This window comes from Papio anubis, chromosome 12 (genome assembly GCF_008728515.1).
Source record: "Papio anubis isolate 15944 chromosome 12, Panubis1.0, whole genome shotgun sequence".
In the NCBI taxonomy this organism is placed as follows: Eukaryota; Metazoa; Chordata; class Mammalia; order Primates; family Cercopithecidae; genus Papio; species Papio anubis.
In genome coordinates this window covers 40757851-40773116 of record NC_044987.1, presented here as the reverse complement: position 1 = coordinate 40773116, position 15266 = coordinate 40757851, and the positions used below count along the sequence as shown (strand labels likewise).

Genomic DNA, 15266 nt, shown 5'->3' with positions numbered 1-15266 from the left:
ATTCCAGGTGTCTAAGGAAACAAGAAAATGGGCTGGAGTTGGAGGTTGAGTGACATCAAAGAAGTTTTTTTTGTTGGTTTGTTTGTTTGTTTGTTTTTAAAGATGTAGTCTCCTTCTGTCACCCAGGCTGGAGTGCAGTGGCACAATCTCGGCTCACTGCAATCTCCGCCTCCTGGAGTCAAGCAATTCTCCTGCCTCAGCCTCCCAAGTAGCTGGAATTACAGGCATGCACAACCACACCCTGCTAATTTTTGTGGCTTTTTTTAGTAGAGACGGGATTTCACCATGTTGGCCAGGCTGCTCTCAAATTCCTGGCCTCAAGTGATCTGCTCGCCTCAGCCTCCCAAAGTGTGGGGATTACAGGCGCGAGCCACCATGCCTGGCCCAAAGAAGATGTTTTAATGAGATGGGAGATTATCTCATATTTGTTGGCTAAAGGAATAGTATGGCAGAGAGAGAAAAAATGGCAAAGGAAAAGCAAGGACAACTGTTTGATTAAGGGAGACAGGATGGGATCCAATCAATAGAAGAGAAGATACCTTGGAAAGAAGCAAACACAAAGAATTTATTACACAATTGTTTATAGTGGTAAAAAACCTGAAAATTAATAAAAAGTTTATCAGTAGGTACTGGGTTAGTAATTTAAGGGGTCTAAGTCCAACAGAACAAAATGCAATCATTAAAATTGCTAGTGAAGATTCTATATTTATTTACATGGTAATGCATGCACAATAAAAAGCAAAACGAAACAAAACAAAAACTAGCATAGTCAAATCCTGACTAAAAATGATTAAAAGTGCTTTATCTACATAAGACTTGAAGATAGTTTCAGCTTTCTTCTTTATGATATTCCATATTATTTTTTACAATAGACACACATAATACGCTTAAAACTCTTTTCTCTCCTTAGAGCCACTGCCTAAGACAGGCAGTGCCTCTCGCTGAAGCTCTGTTAGAGGCTTTGAATGGTGACTTAATATCAAGCCCTTTCAAGACTTCCTCCTTAACCCATCTACCACTCCCCACAAACAGCAATACAAATCCCAGCTCTGCCACGTATTAGCTGCTTGCTTTCGAGCAATGTATTTAACCTTCACAAGCCTGTTCCTTTACCTGTAAAATAATGATTTGAAAAATCTGCCTCAGAAAACTGCTATGTGGATCAAGGAAGACAATGTAGGTAAAGTGCCTAGCACAGTGCCTGGCACGCAACAGGTACTGAATACCAGGCTGTTGTTACGTGGGTGTGCTACCCTTGTGCACAACACATTTCGAGAGGATGACAATGGGGGACCCTGCTCTTGCCAGTAGCAATGCGGTTGCCTTTGCTTTTTCCTATTTCTGGTGATGCTGGTCTTCTCTTGTCTGATGCAGGAGAATTTGTGAGAATAGGAAAAGAAAACATTTCTGAGTCTTCTCACTTGCCCACAGATACTCCAAAATTTGGCTAATCCGCCCCCTAGTGGCAGACATTATAATTTCTGCCACTTTTTTTCCAGCTGGAATTGCAAGAAAATACCCAAAAAGGATTCATCTGAGGTATTCGCTGCATCTGCTACTACTGGCCTTGTCACTACCATGTAAAGGCAGGACAGTGCCTAAACTGGCCCATTGCTTGCTTCCTTATGTTAAGGCTTTGAATGTCTTTCTTAAAACGCAAACATGCGCCTAGGAACAGTAGTCTAACTGAATCCTTCAGCCTGAACTAGCTAGCCTGAGGGATGAGACACAGAATAGATGAGGGTCAGGAGAGCCCATGAGAGGCTAGCCATAAAGGTGAGTCGTCAGGGGGGCCTGTGGCTATCTCAGGGGTGAGGAGCAGAAGGCACAGGTGGCAAAAATGCTTCCCCTGCTCCCTAAAAAATCATAAATGTTTATCTAGGAGTCATACCTTAGAACAGAGGAAGATGTCATAAAACTAGAACATAGCTTTTTTTGTTTTTTTGAGACAGGGTCTCAAAAAGTTGGAGTGCAGTGGTGTGATCACGGCTCACTGCAGCCTCTACCTCCCGGGCTCCAGTGATCTTCTCCCGTCTCATCCTCTTGAGTAATTGGGACTACAGGCACACGCCACCACACCCAGCTAATTTTTTTATTACTATTGTTAAAGAGATAAGGTTTCACTGTGTTGCCCAGGCTGGTCTCAAACTCCTGAGCTCAAGTGATCTGCCTGCCTTGGCCTCCCAAAGTGCTGGGATTATAGATGTGAGCCACTGTGCTTGGCCTGGAACATACTGTTCTTGAAGGAAAGGAATGCAAAACTTCCTAGCCCAAAAGGTGACTCTTTTTTAACATGTTAGTATGCATTTGTGCTGACAAAAACACCCTTAGATTTTTGAGTCAAAAGACCAGGGATTGAATGTTCCTCTTGTGGTTGACAAGATGAGTAATAACAGGCAAGCTATTTAGCCTTTCGGAGTTTTTCTGAGCATGAATTTTGTCATCTGTAGAATGGGCATGATGGTGATAATTCTGCTGTCAGCAAAATGTTCATGGTTTTGTTTGTCATTAGGTCTTCCTGAGAATGGCGTGCTGTGACTAGGGTTGAAGGCGAAAGAGGGACATTTACTGAAAAGGTACTGACCTGGGCCTGGTGGCTTGATGACATTAGATTGTGAAGTCCTTAGCTCTTGAATAAAGCTGAGGAGACAAGGTGCAGGATGCACAGATCCCTATCAGAGAGCTTGGGGGAAATCCCAAAAGTGAAATCCCAATAGTGAAGTCTTAGGAGCAAAGATGGGAGGGGAGAGAAAAAGAAAGTGGGGGAAGAGGTAGGGGCAGAATAGAAGCTTGAAACTTGGTAAGTATTACTGGAGATGAGATTTCAACTAATGGAAGTAGGATAAAGGCTTTATCTAATGGAGAAAGGTCAACATGAGCCCAAATGTGGAACCCACAGACATGGTGTGAGGGAGATGCAACATGCTGGAGGGGACTCCAGGAGCTCCAGAAAAGGTGATTCTGTAATGCGTGGTGCATGACTGAAATGGTGATAAGACCATATGCAACTGATCTGACTTCAAAATTGGGTCATCAGGTGCCACTCAACAGGAACAAGTCAAGTAAAAGAGGGTATACCAGGCACACTCTTATAGCCAAAGTTTAATCACATCAGACATATAGGGGAAAAGGCCTCCCTATTAGCCAATGAATTAAAGCCCAGAATTATTTTTTCAGCTAGATCATAGTACAATAATCAGAACATGAATCTGAAAAACAGTCTATTATTCGTGAGTACATACATTCTTTCATTTGTTCATCAGATATTTATTGAGGACTACCTATTGTTCTAGCCCCGTAGAGATGCGGTTTCCTTCAAGGTAGAAGGTGTGATTAAAGTTTAGCAGAGAAAGTTCAGGATACAGACAGATCACAGCTGGCTAGAAGAGAAACACACATAGTATAAAGCATTATTCACACGAGAACTCAGTAAATATTTATTGAGTGATACGTTTTGGCTCTGCATCCCCACCCAAATCTCACCTCGAATTGTAATCCCTACATGTTAAGGGTAGGACCTGCAATCCCCATGTGTCGAAGGAGGGACGTGAGTGAATCATGGGGGCGGTTTTCCCCATGCTGTGCTCGTGATAGTGAGTGAGTTATCACGAGATCTGATGGTTTTATAAATGTTTGGAAGTTCCTCCTTTGCGCTTCTCTCCCTCTTCTGCCACCCATGTAAGACTTGCCTGCTTCCCCTTCCACCATGATTATAAGTTTCCTGAGGCCTCCCCAGCCATGCAGACTGTGAATCAATTAAACCTCTTTTCCTTATAAATTACCCCATCTTGGGTATTTCTTTAGAGCAGTGCAAAAAAAAGGAATAATACATTGAGTGATTGGGGTGGAGTCAAATACAGTGGGATGAGCAGAAAGGAATGGGAAGGGTATGGACTTTACTGTTAGAAATGTCTGGATAAAAACCCCAGCTCTGTCACTTGAGCCAATAATACCAGGCTACTTAAGGACTCAATAAAATGGTAGACATTAAAATTCGTAGGACAACATTAGCCTTGAAAGATTGAGAGGTTTTAGATCTGCAGAAATGAAGGGAAGGGCATTTTTATCTCACTACTTATCAGTGCATACTTAGCTTGATGCTCTCAGGAATCGTCCTTTCATAGAGAAGCTCACATTATAAGCCAGCAGCACAGCAGGCATGCTAGGAAGATGTGGGCAACACTTGGAGTCACACAACAGTAATTCCACACTAATAAGAAGCAAATATTCCCGCCTACTTTGCCCATGCAAAATATTATGATTTTATACTGCGAAATCCTGAGTTGGGAGTTATATGAACAAATGGAGTTGTTTCAAGTACTTCACAATCCTTGCACTAGCTTCAGGAGGAAGTGTTAGGAGTTAACTGTGTTCCCCAGGAAACCATATGTTGAAATCTCAAGCCCCAGCACCTCTGCATGTGACTTTGTTTGGAAATAGGATCACTGCAGATGTAATTAAAGATGATATTATACTAGAGTAGAGTGGGCCCCAAACTCAATATGACTGGTATCCTTAGAAAAAGGGGAAATTTGGACACATACACACATACACACACACGGAGAACAGCACCTGAAGCTGAAGCCAGATATTGGGATGACACATCTACAAGTCAAGGAACTACCAGAAGCCAGGAGGCTTAGAAAAGACCCTTCCCGGCCGGGTGCGGTGGCTCAAGCCTGTAATCCCAGCACTTTGGGAGGCCGAGGCGGGTGGATCACGAGGTCAGGAGATCGAGACTATCCTGCCTAACATGGTGAAACCCCGTCTCTACTAAAAATACAAAAAACTAGCTGGGCGTGGTGGCGGGCACCTGTAGTCCCAGCTACTTGGGAGGCTGAGGTGGGAGAATGGTGTGAACCCGGGAGGCGGAGCTTGCAGTGAGCCGAGATCACGCCACTGCACTCCAGCCTGGGAGACACAGCGAGACTCCATCTCAAAAAAAAAAAAAAAGAAAAAGAAAAGACCCTTCCCTAATATCTTAGGAGGGAATATGGTCCTGCCAACAGACACTTTGATCTCATACTTCTAGCCTCCAGAATTGTGAGATAATTAATATCTGGTGTTTAAGTCACTCAGTTTGCAGGACTTTGTTATGGCAGCCATAGCAAACTATTAAAGGAAGTCTTTACAATTTTTAAGAAAGGAGAGAGAGAATGTTTGGGGTAGAAATAAGATACCCTGCCCAAGGAGGGAAAAGCAAAAATGCAAGGAGACAGCTGAAGAGAACCACCCCAGAGTGTCTGAGGCCGGAGCAGATGTGTAGATAATACTGAGAGGGAGGAAGCTGAAGAGACAAAATTTCCTTTGAACAACAATACATCATAGTAACTCGAAGAGATAAGATCTGTACCTAGGAGACTGATACTGAGGGGTCTGTTATAATGCAGTCAGAAAACTAAGCTTGCGATTAGGAAATATCACCAATTCACCTGTTGATTCCAAAATGTCTAGTACAGCATCGAGCTTATTTACCTTATAGAGGGCTTTGTGTAGAACAGTGTTTCTCAAACTTTAATGTGTATACAAATTGCCTGCACATCTAGTTAAAACACAGATTCTGATTCAGCAGGTTTGGGGAGAAGCCTCAGAGTCTGCATTCCTAACAAGCTCCCAGGTGATGCCAACACAGCTGGTCCTTGGACCACCCTTTGGGTAGCAAGGGTGTAGGTTACAGTTATGTTCACAGGTAAATGAAAATAATTTTGGACAAAGAGAATGCTAAGTAAACAGAACTGATTGATGTTCTTGTTCTCTGTAACCTGGATTAGTTCAAGTGAGTGAAATGGCAGTAACAAAGAAATGATGGCGTGGCAGTGACCCGCCCTGAGTCTGGACTGGTGGCCAAATCATAGGAGGATCTTTTATAGTTATTTATATGTTTCTATGTAAGATATTTACAAATTTTCTATTTGATCTTTACAACGCAAAATTTTAAAATGTAATCTTTACAACTACTCTGAGATAGGGTAGGTATTAATATTTCTGGCACACATGGTGCCTAATAAATGTTTGGTATTTTTGTCCCTATTTTATAAATAGAGATTGAGCTTCAGAGGTTAACTGTTGGTCAAGTAGATGTTCAAACACACATCTTCAAAACTCTTCCCCGACCTACCCAAGCCTCCTCAATAGCTATGTACTTTTTTGGGTTATATATGATTTCATTTTTTTTTCTTTTTACCTAGACTTCTCTCTCTCTCTTTAAGCATGAAACTCAAACCCTACAAACTTATGTCTTAACAGGTGTTAGTATTTTTGATATGCAGCATATTAGCAATGTGCTGGGAAAGATTTAAAAGATAGAACAGAACCAGTGAATTTCCCTATTATCTCCCTTGTTTCTTACTGTCTTTAAGCAAGTGGCTCAATTCCTTGGCTCAACCCCTACCCCATACCTTTAAAAAATATTTACAGCTTTTAAAAGTTTTTATCAGCCCATCCTTCCTCTCCTGCGTGGCACTCTTAATCTCACTCCTGGTGGTGGCTCTAAATTATTCTACTGAGATACTGTCACTTGTTAAGCTCCTGTGGTGTGTATATTATGAAGAAAGGGGGCAGTGAGCAGATGATCAGATGGAAGTTCTTTGATTACTTTTGTTCTTGCAGAGATCCCCGTGTTTTCTGGCTTTTATACATAAGAATTATTGAGGGTTCCTCCCCACTTAAATATCATTTACTTACATTGGATGTGGATAAAGATGAAACAGTGAAATCCTTGCCACCAGAGAAACATCTTAAACTGTTCCAATCCTAAATGGCTTCAGTTGCATTTTGAAGAGTGGCAGCATTACACAGAAACCAGTGACACTAATGTCATTACTGCTGAGGACAATTCTCCCTCTTGTTCACTGGTTATTGATGTTCATTCTCAATAGGTTAACAATACTAGAAACTAAATATACATACCTCTTCCTAGGCCTAAACTCTACAAAAAAACTGAATTAAAAATCAAACCAGGCCGGGTGTGGTGGCTCATGCCTGTCATCACAGCACTTTGGGAGGTCAAGGTGGGAGGATCACTTGAGTTCAGGAGTTGAAACCAATGTGGTCAACAAAGCAACAGCCCATCTCTACCAAAAAAAAAAAAAAATCAAATTCAAAACACCAATAAACACATTTAAGAGTTTGGGGTTTTTTCCCTCTCTTGTATTCTAAAATGAATGTATTAAAATAAAAGCCAAAAAAGATAACATTTATTGCACATGTTGTGCCAGACATTGTTTTAAGAGCTTTAAAACTCACAAGACCTGTAATCCCAGCACTTTGGGAGGCTGAGACGGGCGGATCACAAGGTCAGGAGATCGAGACCATCCTGGCTAACACGGTGAAACCCCGTCTCTACTAAAAAATACAAAAAACTAGCCGGGCGAGGTGGCGGGCGCCTGTGGTCCCAGCTGCTCAGGAGGCTGAGGCAGGAGAATGGTGTAAACCCAGGAGGCGGAGCTTGCAGTGAGCTGAGATCCGGCCACTGCACTCCAGCCTGGGCGACAGAGCCAGACTCAGTCTCAAAAAAAAAAAAAAAAAAACTCACAAGAACCTTTTGAGTACTTTTACTTCATCTCTTTAAGAGATGAGGAAACAGACTTTTAAAGAAGTCCAATAACTAGCACAAAGTCACAGAGTTAGCCAGAAATTTAAATCCAATTGGAAGAACTCTATGTAACATTTTTATTTTTCAGACAGAGTCTCACTCAGTTGCCCAAACTTTACTTTCTGCAGTGGCACAATCACAGCTCACTGCCGCCTTGACCTCCTCGGCTCAAGCTATCCTCCCACCTCAGTCTCCCAAATAGGTGGGACTACAGGTGCACACTACCATACCCGGCTAATTTTTAAATATTTTTGTAGAGATTGAGTCTCCCTATGTTTCCCAGGTTGGTCTCAAACTCCTGGGCTCAAGCAATCTTCCTGCGTCAGCCTTCCAAAGTGCTGGGATTATAGGTGTGAGCCACTGCGCTCAGCCAAGATCTTAAACATTATTCTATACTATCTCCCAAGACATCCAAATTTGTTTGTCTATGAGAATTTAAATAAAAATCTACAGTCCTTCTTAACTTGCAAAAAAAAATAGAAATTCCCATTCAAAGCAGCTTCAGTAAAAGATTGAATGGCTGCTACCAGTTTGCTACAGAATAGGCAGGCATACTGACCTCAGGGATGGCTAGATCCAGGGACTTGAACACTATCCGAATTCTCTCTCTGCGCTCCTTGCTGTCACATTCATTCTTTCAGACCAGCTTGTGGGGGACCACCTGGGAAAGCTCCAGGTTTCCCTTCTAACATGAGCCCAGAGAGGAAAATATTTGTCTCTGCTGTCTCCAATGCCAATTCCTGTGAAATACTCTGATTGCCCCGATTAGGTCATGCACCCAAACCTCCGTTGGTCACAATGGCAATGGAAACAAGAACTGCGATTTGTCCAGTCTGTGTCACATGCCTACCTGTGGCCTAGAGGTCTGGGTCTGTACCAGAGGAGGAGAGAAAGGTGCTGGACAGAAAAAAATAAAATAAAATAACTGCTAAACTACCTAGTATGTGTATACCCCTCTAGAGTTTACAAAGTGCTCTCATATGATTCATGCCTTTTGAGTCTCACAACCACCCTATAGAGAGGGGAGATGAAGTATTACTAAGAAATAGTGGTGGATTAAGATGGCTACAAATTCTTTGCCACTGCCTTCACTGAGAGACGGAGTTCATTTCCCTGTCACTTGAATCTGGGCTGGCTCCATGTTACTTAACCCATAAAATGTGGTACAATTTACTACAACTCATTCTCTGCCTCACCGTTTAAAGGACTTGCAGTTTCCACTTTCTTTCTCTGCGAATGCTCACTCTTAAGATGCTGCCTCTCCAAACCAGCCACCATGGAGTGAGATGTCCAATCTACATAGAGATGTCCACATGAGTGGACACTCCAGTCAACAGTTCCAGCTGAGCTCTCAGCTGCCAGCCAACATCAACTGCCAGCCATAGTAAGTGACCCACGTTGGACATTCCAGGGTGGTTTGGTTGGCAGCAATTGATCGAGGTCCCATGGCTAGAAAGTATCTGTGGTAATGCTAAGCCAGATGCTCTGACTCTAAGCCCACTAGGGCTTTGATTCCTCACTGCCTTCTATTAAAAACAGAACAAGCCTCGTTTCAAAATCTCCAAGTGTAGAATTTCTGCCCAGGATGCAGGTTGAGGAAGTGAAGCATATAATTTGTTCATCTATTCAGCTTTGTTCATTTATGCCAGGCAACTGAACAAAGTGCACTCCTCGTTCTCAAGGAACTTAGAATGTAATCAATAGAGAGCCCTATAAACAGCTCATTTCAATAAGAACTCCTAAGTGCCATGGGGCAGCATGTGCAGGAACCCATGTCCAGGCCCTAAACTTAGCCCAAGGCATGAAATAATATGCACATGTTTTATTGGGTGTGGAAGAGTATTTCTGTGTCTGTATAGAGGATGCTGAAAAATGTTTTAAATGAATACAATTATTCTTCAAGATAAATGTGACAGGAAACGGGGAGAGACGCTGAGAAGAACTCTAATATTTGGGAGGGAAACGTGAATTCTAGTCCTGGTTCACCCTTGACTTAAATGTGCCCTTGGCCAAGTTGCTGAACCTCTCTGCAACTCAGTATCCTGATCTGTAAATCTGAGATGGAATCACATTATTTCTTCCTGTACTTGACAGTTCCTTCCTCCAACTCCATCCCTTTAAGTTTTGGTGTTCCTCGGAGTTTGGTTCTTTGCTCATTGCTCTTCTCACTCTGCAAATTCTCCCTAAGTGATCTCATCCATTCCACTGGCTTTTGTTATTACTCATATAACAAGGAAATCCCTTTATGCTTAGCCTAGTTCTTTCTGTGGGGTATCTACCAATGTATTCATCTGCTTATAGTACATCACTGGATGTTCTACAGGCACATGAAGTTCAATATACACAGAGCTTGGCTCATCACCTTGCCCACTTAACTCCCATTTTTGATTTCTCCCTTTACAATCAAGAATCAACACTGCTACCCAAGCTAGTGGCCTATGAAATTAACTTCACTTTCCCATTTCTCTCAATCTCACATGCAATTGTTTGTCAAGTACTGCTAATTTTGTGTCCTAAGTTTCTGAAATGCCTCCTTTGTCTAGATATCTCATAAACAGCTCAAATTCAAAATATTCAAAGTGTAACTCATTACTTCTCCCTCCTGGTTCTCTTCCTGTGTGTTCCAGGAGGATGTTATCACTATCTACCCAGGTGCTAGGTATCTGGGACTTGGGCATCACCCTTGTTTTCTCCTCTTTTGCCTCCCATAACCAGGTAACCACCAATTCCTGATGTCTGGCTTCCTATTCCATCTACCCACTTCTCTCCATTCTCACTGCTATTCTCTTTCACTTCCTGCAGTAGTATCCGGCCTTCTGTCTTCACTCCCTCTGACCTTTTCTCCACAGTGCAGCCAGATCTGATCGTGTCAGCAACTTCCCATCCCCATCCCCCATTTTTAATCCTTCGATTCCTGATACGTTTAACCCCCATGACCCAGACTGCAAAATCTAGTACAGGCATCGTAATCCATTCACCCTTGTCTCCCCTGCACCTAACATAATGTACTCCGCACATAACAGATACTCAATAAATATTAACCTGTGCTCATCACCTGATTATTGGTTATTTACAGCAGATAAATCCGTGAGGTGCTCTCCGTGCGCTGGACCTCTGGAGGCACAGAGTAACATAAAGGCTCATTGTTGTCATGAGCTGGAGGCCTTAAATGAAAGCTATAAGACATTAACTGCACATAATAGTACCAATGAATTCCGTAGTCAGTACAGAAAAGGATGCATATCCCAAGATACCTTCATGATGGGGCCTTAAAACAAAAGTCACCCTCATGGCTCTGCACTTTTTAAGGCAGGCTTTGGCTCTGTCGCCCAGGCTGGAGTGCAGTACTGGCGAGATCTCGGCTCACTGCAACCTCCGCCTCCTGGGTTCAAGCGATTCTCCTGCCTCAGCCTCCCCAGTAGCTAGGATTACAGGCGCCCACCACCACGCCTGGCTAATTTTTGTTGTTGCTGTATTTTTTGTAAAGATGAGGTTTCACCATGGTTTTTTTGTTTTTTTGAGACGGAGTCTCTGTCGCCCAGGCTGGAATGCAGTGGCGCGATCTCGATCTCGGCTCACTACAACCTCCGCCTCCTGGGTTCACGCCATTCTCCTGCCTCAGCCTCCCGAGTAGCTGGGACTACAGGCGCCTGCCACCACGCCCGGCTAATTTTTTTTTTTTTTTTTTTTTTTTTTGCATTTTTAGCAGAGACAGGGTTTCACCGTCTTAGCCAGGATGGTCTCGATCTCCTGACCTTGTGATCCGCCCGCCTCAGCCGCCCAAAGTGCTGAGACCACAGGCGTGGGCCACCACGCCCGGCCTTCACCATGTTTTTAAAAGGACTTGGTCTTGAACTCTTGGGCTCAAGTGATCCCCTCGCCTCGGCCTCCCAAAGTGCTGGGATTACAGGCGCGAGTCACCGAGCGCGGCCCAGAGGGGAAAACGTCAAAGCCCAACAGGTGTGACAAATAATGGGCCCCTACGCAGGCTGGGACTGACGCGTGCCTGTGCGCGTGCGCGGGGCGCGGGGTTTTTAACACCTTGCGGCCTTCCAGGCTGCCCCCGAGGAAGGCGGGACCGGGCCTATTCCCGCGGTTTAGTGCCGCCATTGGCGGGCGGTTTGAATGACGGAAGTGACGGCGGCTCGGCGATGGCTCTCCCGCAGGCGCAGAAACGGCTGCTGGGCAGCTGATGGGCAGGAGCTTACCAGGCCGGCTTGCTCTGAGCTGCGGCTACTGTGTCTAGGCTCCGGGTTCTCAGGTGAGTGATGGACGCGCCGGCTTCCCAGTCGCCCCGTAGGAGCGCGGCTCCCCGAGGTCCAGGAGCTGGGATTGTGCTCCGAAGGAAGGGGATCCCAGGAAGGCGCCTTGTTGCGAACGCAGGTACGGCCCGCGTTTCTCAGGCTCCGCAGGCCGTGGGCCCTGCCCGCGGTCGGGCTGGCGGCTGTAAGGAGTGTCCGGCCCAGACCCGGCAGCTCAGTGCGAGAGGCTTTGCGCGCTCTCCTAGGGTCTGGTGGCGCGAACTTCCCCGCAGCCTCTCCTGTCCCGGCGCTTCCGTGCCGGGGGAGGGGCGCTTTCCCCAGATCACCCGCGGCCATGGCCTGCCACCTGGTAGTTGTTAAGAGCCTTCCCTGGAATCGTTTCATGCAGAGAGCGCGCTCTCTTTTGGTGTCTGCCACATTAATCTCTCAGTTATTCAATCGTGTCCCAAACTCAGCTTTTAAAACAATGGTGAACTTTTGAATCCTTAATACTTAGAGTGTATTTGAAGACTTCACGCTAAATCACGTCGGAACAAACCTGTTGGGGCAGATATTATTATTCCCTTTATACGTTTAAGAAAACGAGAACAAAGCGATTTAAATGACTTGGCTAGTATCTTCCTGCTAATGCGTGTCAGTGTTGGGTCTTGAACCCAGATCTTCCAAGTTTAGTGTTAATTTTGTGATTACTATGTACCAGGAGCCATTTAATCCTCAGGACGACATCTTGCAAGATAAATAGTATCATCTTCAATGTTGGATAGTAATAAAATGTAGAATTTAAAAATCCGTGTTACTAAGAATAAATAATTAATAAACAAGTAAATGGGGCAGCAGGGAAAACTTCCTTACAGCAGGACTCCGATTGATAATTGTAGAAGGAATAATGGAAATAATACTATTTGGTAAACACAACAGTAGTTGTTTCAGACAAGTCATCAGTGGACACTAAAGTCATTGGGCAAAAGTATGATGAAAAGCGTGTTTCTGTAGCCTCCACTCTGTCTTCATGAGATACTTACAAAGGAAAAGTAATAACTACAGAGGAGAAACTTGGTGGACATAATCTTAACCAAGTGACCAAAATTCGGCATCATTTACCTCTTGATAGCAGTGCACTGAGAAAGGTGCGTAATCAGTTCTGTGGTGTTCTTGCCAAAAAATACATAACCTCAGTTTAATCATAGAATATTAGACAAATCTAAATGGAGGGACATTCAACAAAGTACTTGGCCAGTATTTTCAAAAATGACAAGGTCTTGAAGACAAACTGAGAAACTGTCCCAGATTAAGGGAGACATAATAACGTTGGCATTATGAGAATGTAACTCACATATCTTAATCCCCTGCATTCTGAAATCTCCATTTGCACTGAGGCCATGCTTCCCATGGGCTGCTCCTAGCCACTGACAGTGGCAGGCCTGTTCCTGAGAATCTCCCACAGGTCTTGCTGAACCTTTCTTATAGTGCATGGCTAAGAGGGGTCTACCCATTGTTACTTCCCTCCGTTCAGTGTCAGACTTACATTGAAGTCTGAAAATATTTGCAGGTTGACTCCCATCTTAGCATCTGCTTTTTAGATGACCCACAGTTATACAGCAACAAATGCAATGTGTTATCCTTGGATTGGCTCCTGGTCCAGAAAACAGACATTAGTGTGATAATTGACAGAAATTGAATACTGTAAAAAATATTGTGCCAGTGTTAATATTCAGATTTTGAAAGGGCAAATGGGAATTCTAAGCCTGAAATTTCCAAATAAAAAGTTTTAAAAATTTAAAAATTATACACAAGAGGAAACAGTTATTCTATCGCATTTTAGGAGCTTAAAAATAATAAAATGTATGTATGTTTTTTGATAATCCTCTGAGATGAAGTAATGAATATTCAAAATCTGAAATATTAGGGTTTTTTCCTCGTATATTAAAGTAGAAGAATAAAACACACAAATCTGGGTATACCATTTGAGGAATTTTTACATACGTATACACCTGTGTAAACCATCATACAGATCAAAATATAGAATATTTTCAGTACCCCAGCAAGCTTCTTTGTGCCATCTCCGAGTCAGTAACCTCCAGTAAGGCAACTTTATTTTTACCTCTCATGGATTAGTTCTGCTTGTTTTTGAACTTTATATAAATCAATTTTATTGTACTCTTTTGCGTCTGGCTTTTTAAAAATTCAGTGATATTATGTCTATGAGATTCATTAGGAATTAGTCTTAATTATGTAAATACGAGTGAATTCTTAGACCTTCAGACAAAATAATAAAGATACATTGTGAGGATTAATCTTGTTCCTTTTTCTTCTTTGTTAAATTCTTTTCTGTTTTTTAAAGTCTCACTCTCAACTACAGCTTAAATAAAATTTTCGCCACTCCACGTTTTTGTGTGTTGGAAAGTTAGGAGCCATTTGGAATAAGGAAACCAGATTCTTCCCTTGGCTCTGCCACTAGATGTTGTCACTCAGGGAAAGTCCTTTAACCCAAGAGACCTTGTTTCTTCATGTATAGCATGAAAAATATAATCAGTACTTTAGTTACCTTTACCAAAGCCATGTGAATATTAGATGAGTAGGATGCATTAAAAGATTTTTTAATGCAAGCAGTTCCTCCTTTTTGGCATTAGAGTCTTATTGAAGATAGTGATGATTGCGTATAGCTCTGTAGCACTTTACATGAATTAACTTATTGAGTCATTCAGTCAGTCAACACACTTACTGAAGTAACTACCTATAGGCGAGACACTGTTTTTAGGCTATGGACATAAAATGGTGAATAAGTCCATTCTGCCCTCATGAGCTTACATTCTGATGGAGAAGTCACTGGAAAGGTATTAGTCCCTGTTAGGTAACCCCACAGTCTCCTAGCCCCATTGTGTTTACACCTGGTTGAAAACATTGTCCATCCATAGTATGTGAAATATTAATATGGTAGTTATTTATTAAATTTAATTGAATATTAAAATTTTTATTAAAAAACCCATAGCCACTGTCCTTCAATTGTTAGAAATCTAACTAGAAAGAGCAAACTGTAATTTTTGAAAAACTACAGGAGATAATACCAAGACAACGTAAAATTTGTCCCCTTCTGAATGTATAGGTAATAATGTATTAGAGGTGGGCAAATCAGGAGTGGGAAATTGGAACAGGAATTATCAGAGGACAGCTTCGTAAAAGAAGGAGGGCTTAAGCCAGCTTCAGAAAGATGTAAATATTCAGTGACAGATTGCCTGCCTGGTCGTTGTGAGGGAGACCTGAGAAATGTTGACTTGTCTCAGATAAAATGGTCGTGTACTGATGTAAAGTGTCTACTTTTTGGAAATGGCAGTAATGGGAGCCAGTTAATATCAGAATTACCTGAGGTGGGTATTCAAATTATAGAACTATAGATTCTCATATTTATTCCA

At 42.8% G+C, this 15266-nt stretch overlaps 2 protein-coding genes across 6 annotated transcripts in view; one reads left to right on the top strand and one right to left on the bottom strand.

The window, feature by feature from the left end:
• The window catches only part of LOC110741266, a 202718-nt gene extending 190827 nt beyond the window's left edge, over nucleotides 1-11891 (bottom strand). The window contains exon 1 of the transcript XR_004177413.1: nucleotides 11803-11891. The gene's annotated coding sequence lies outside the window, so the exon portion shown is untranslated. The remainder of the gene's footprint in view (nucleotides 1-11802) is intronic.
• Nucleotides 11658-15266, top strand: part of CEP295 (centrosomal protein 295) — a 79612-nt gene continuing 76003 nt past the window's right edge. For 3 of the 5 annotated variants that reach the window (XM_021926441.2, XM_003910547.5, XM_021926438.2), the window contains exon 1: nucleotides 11661-11855. In XM_021926441.2, the coding sequence (XP_021782133.2) occupies nucleotides 11720-11855 (136 nt within the window). In that variant the 5' untranslated portion in view covers nucleotides 11661-11719. Of the gene's footprint in view, nucleotides 11978-15266 lie in introns of all 5 variants that reach the window. The other 2 variants (XM_021926440.2, XM_017948849.3) reach the window with 2 other exon arrangements.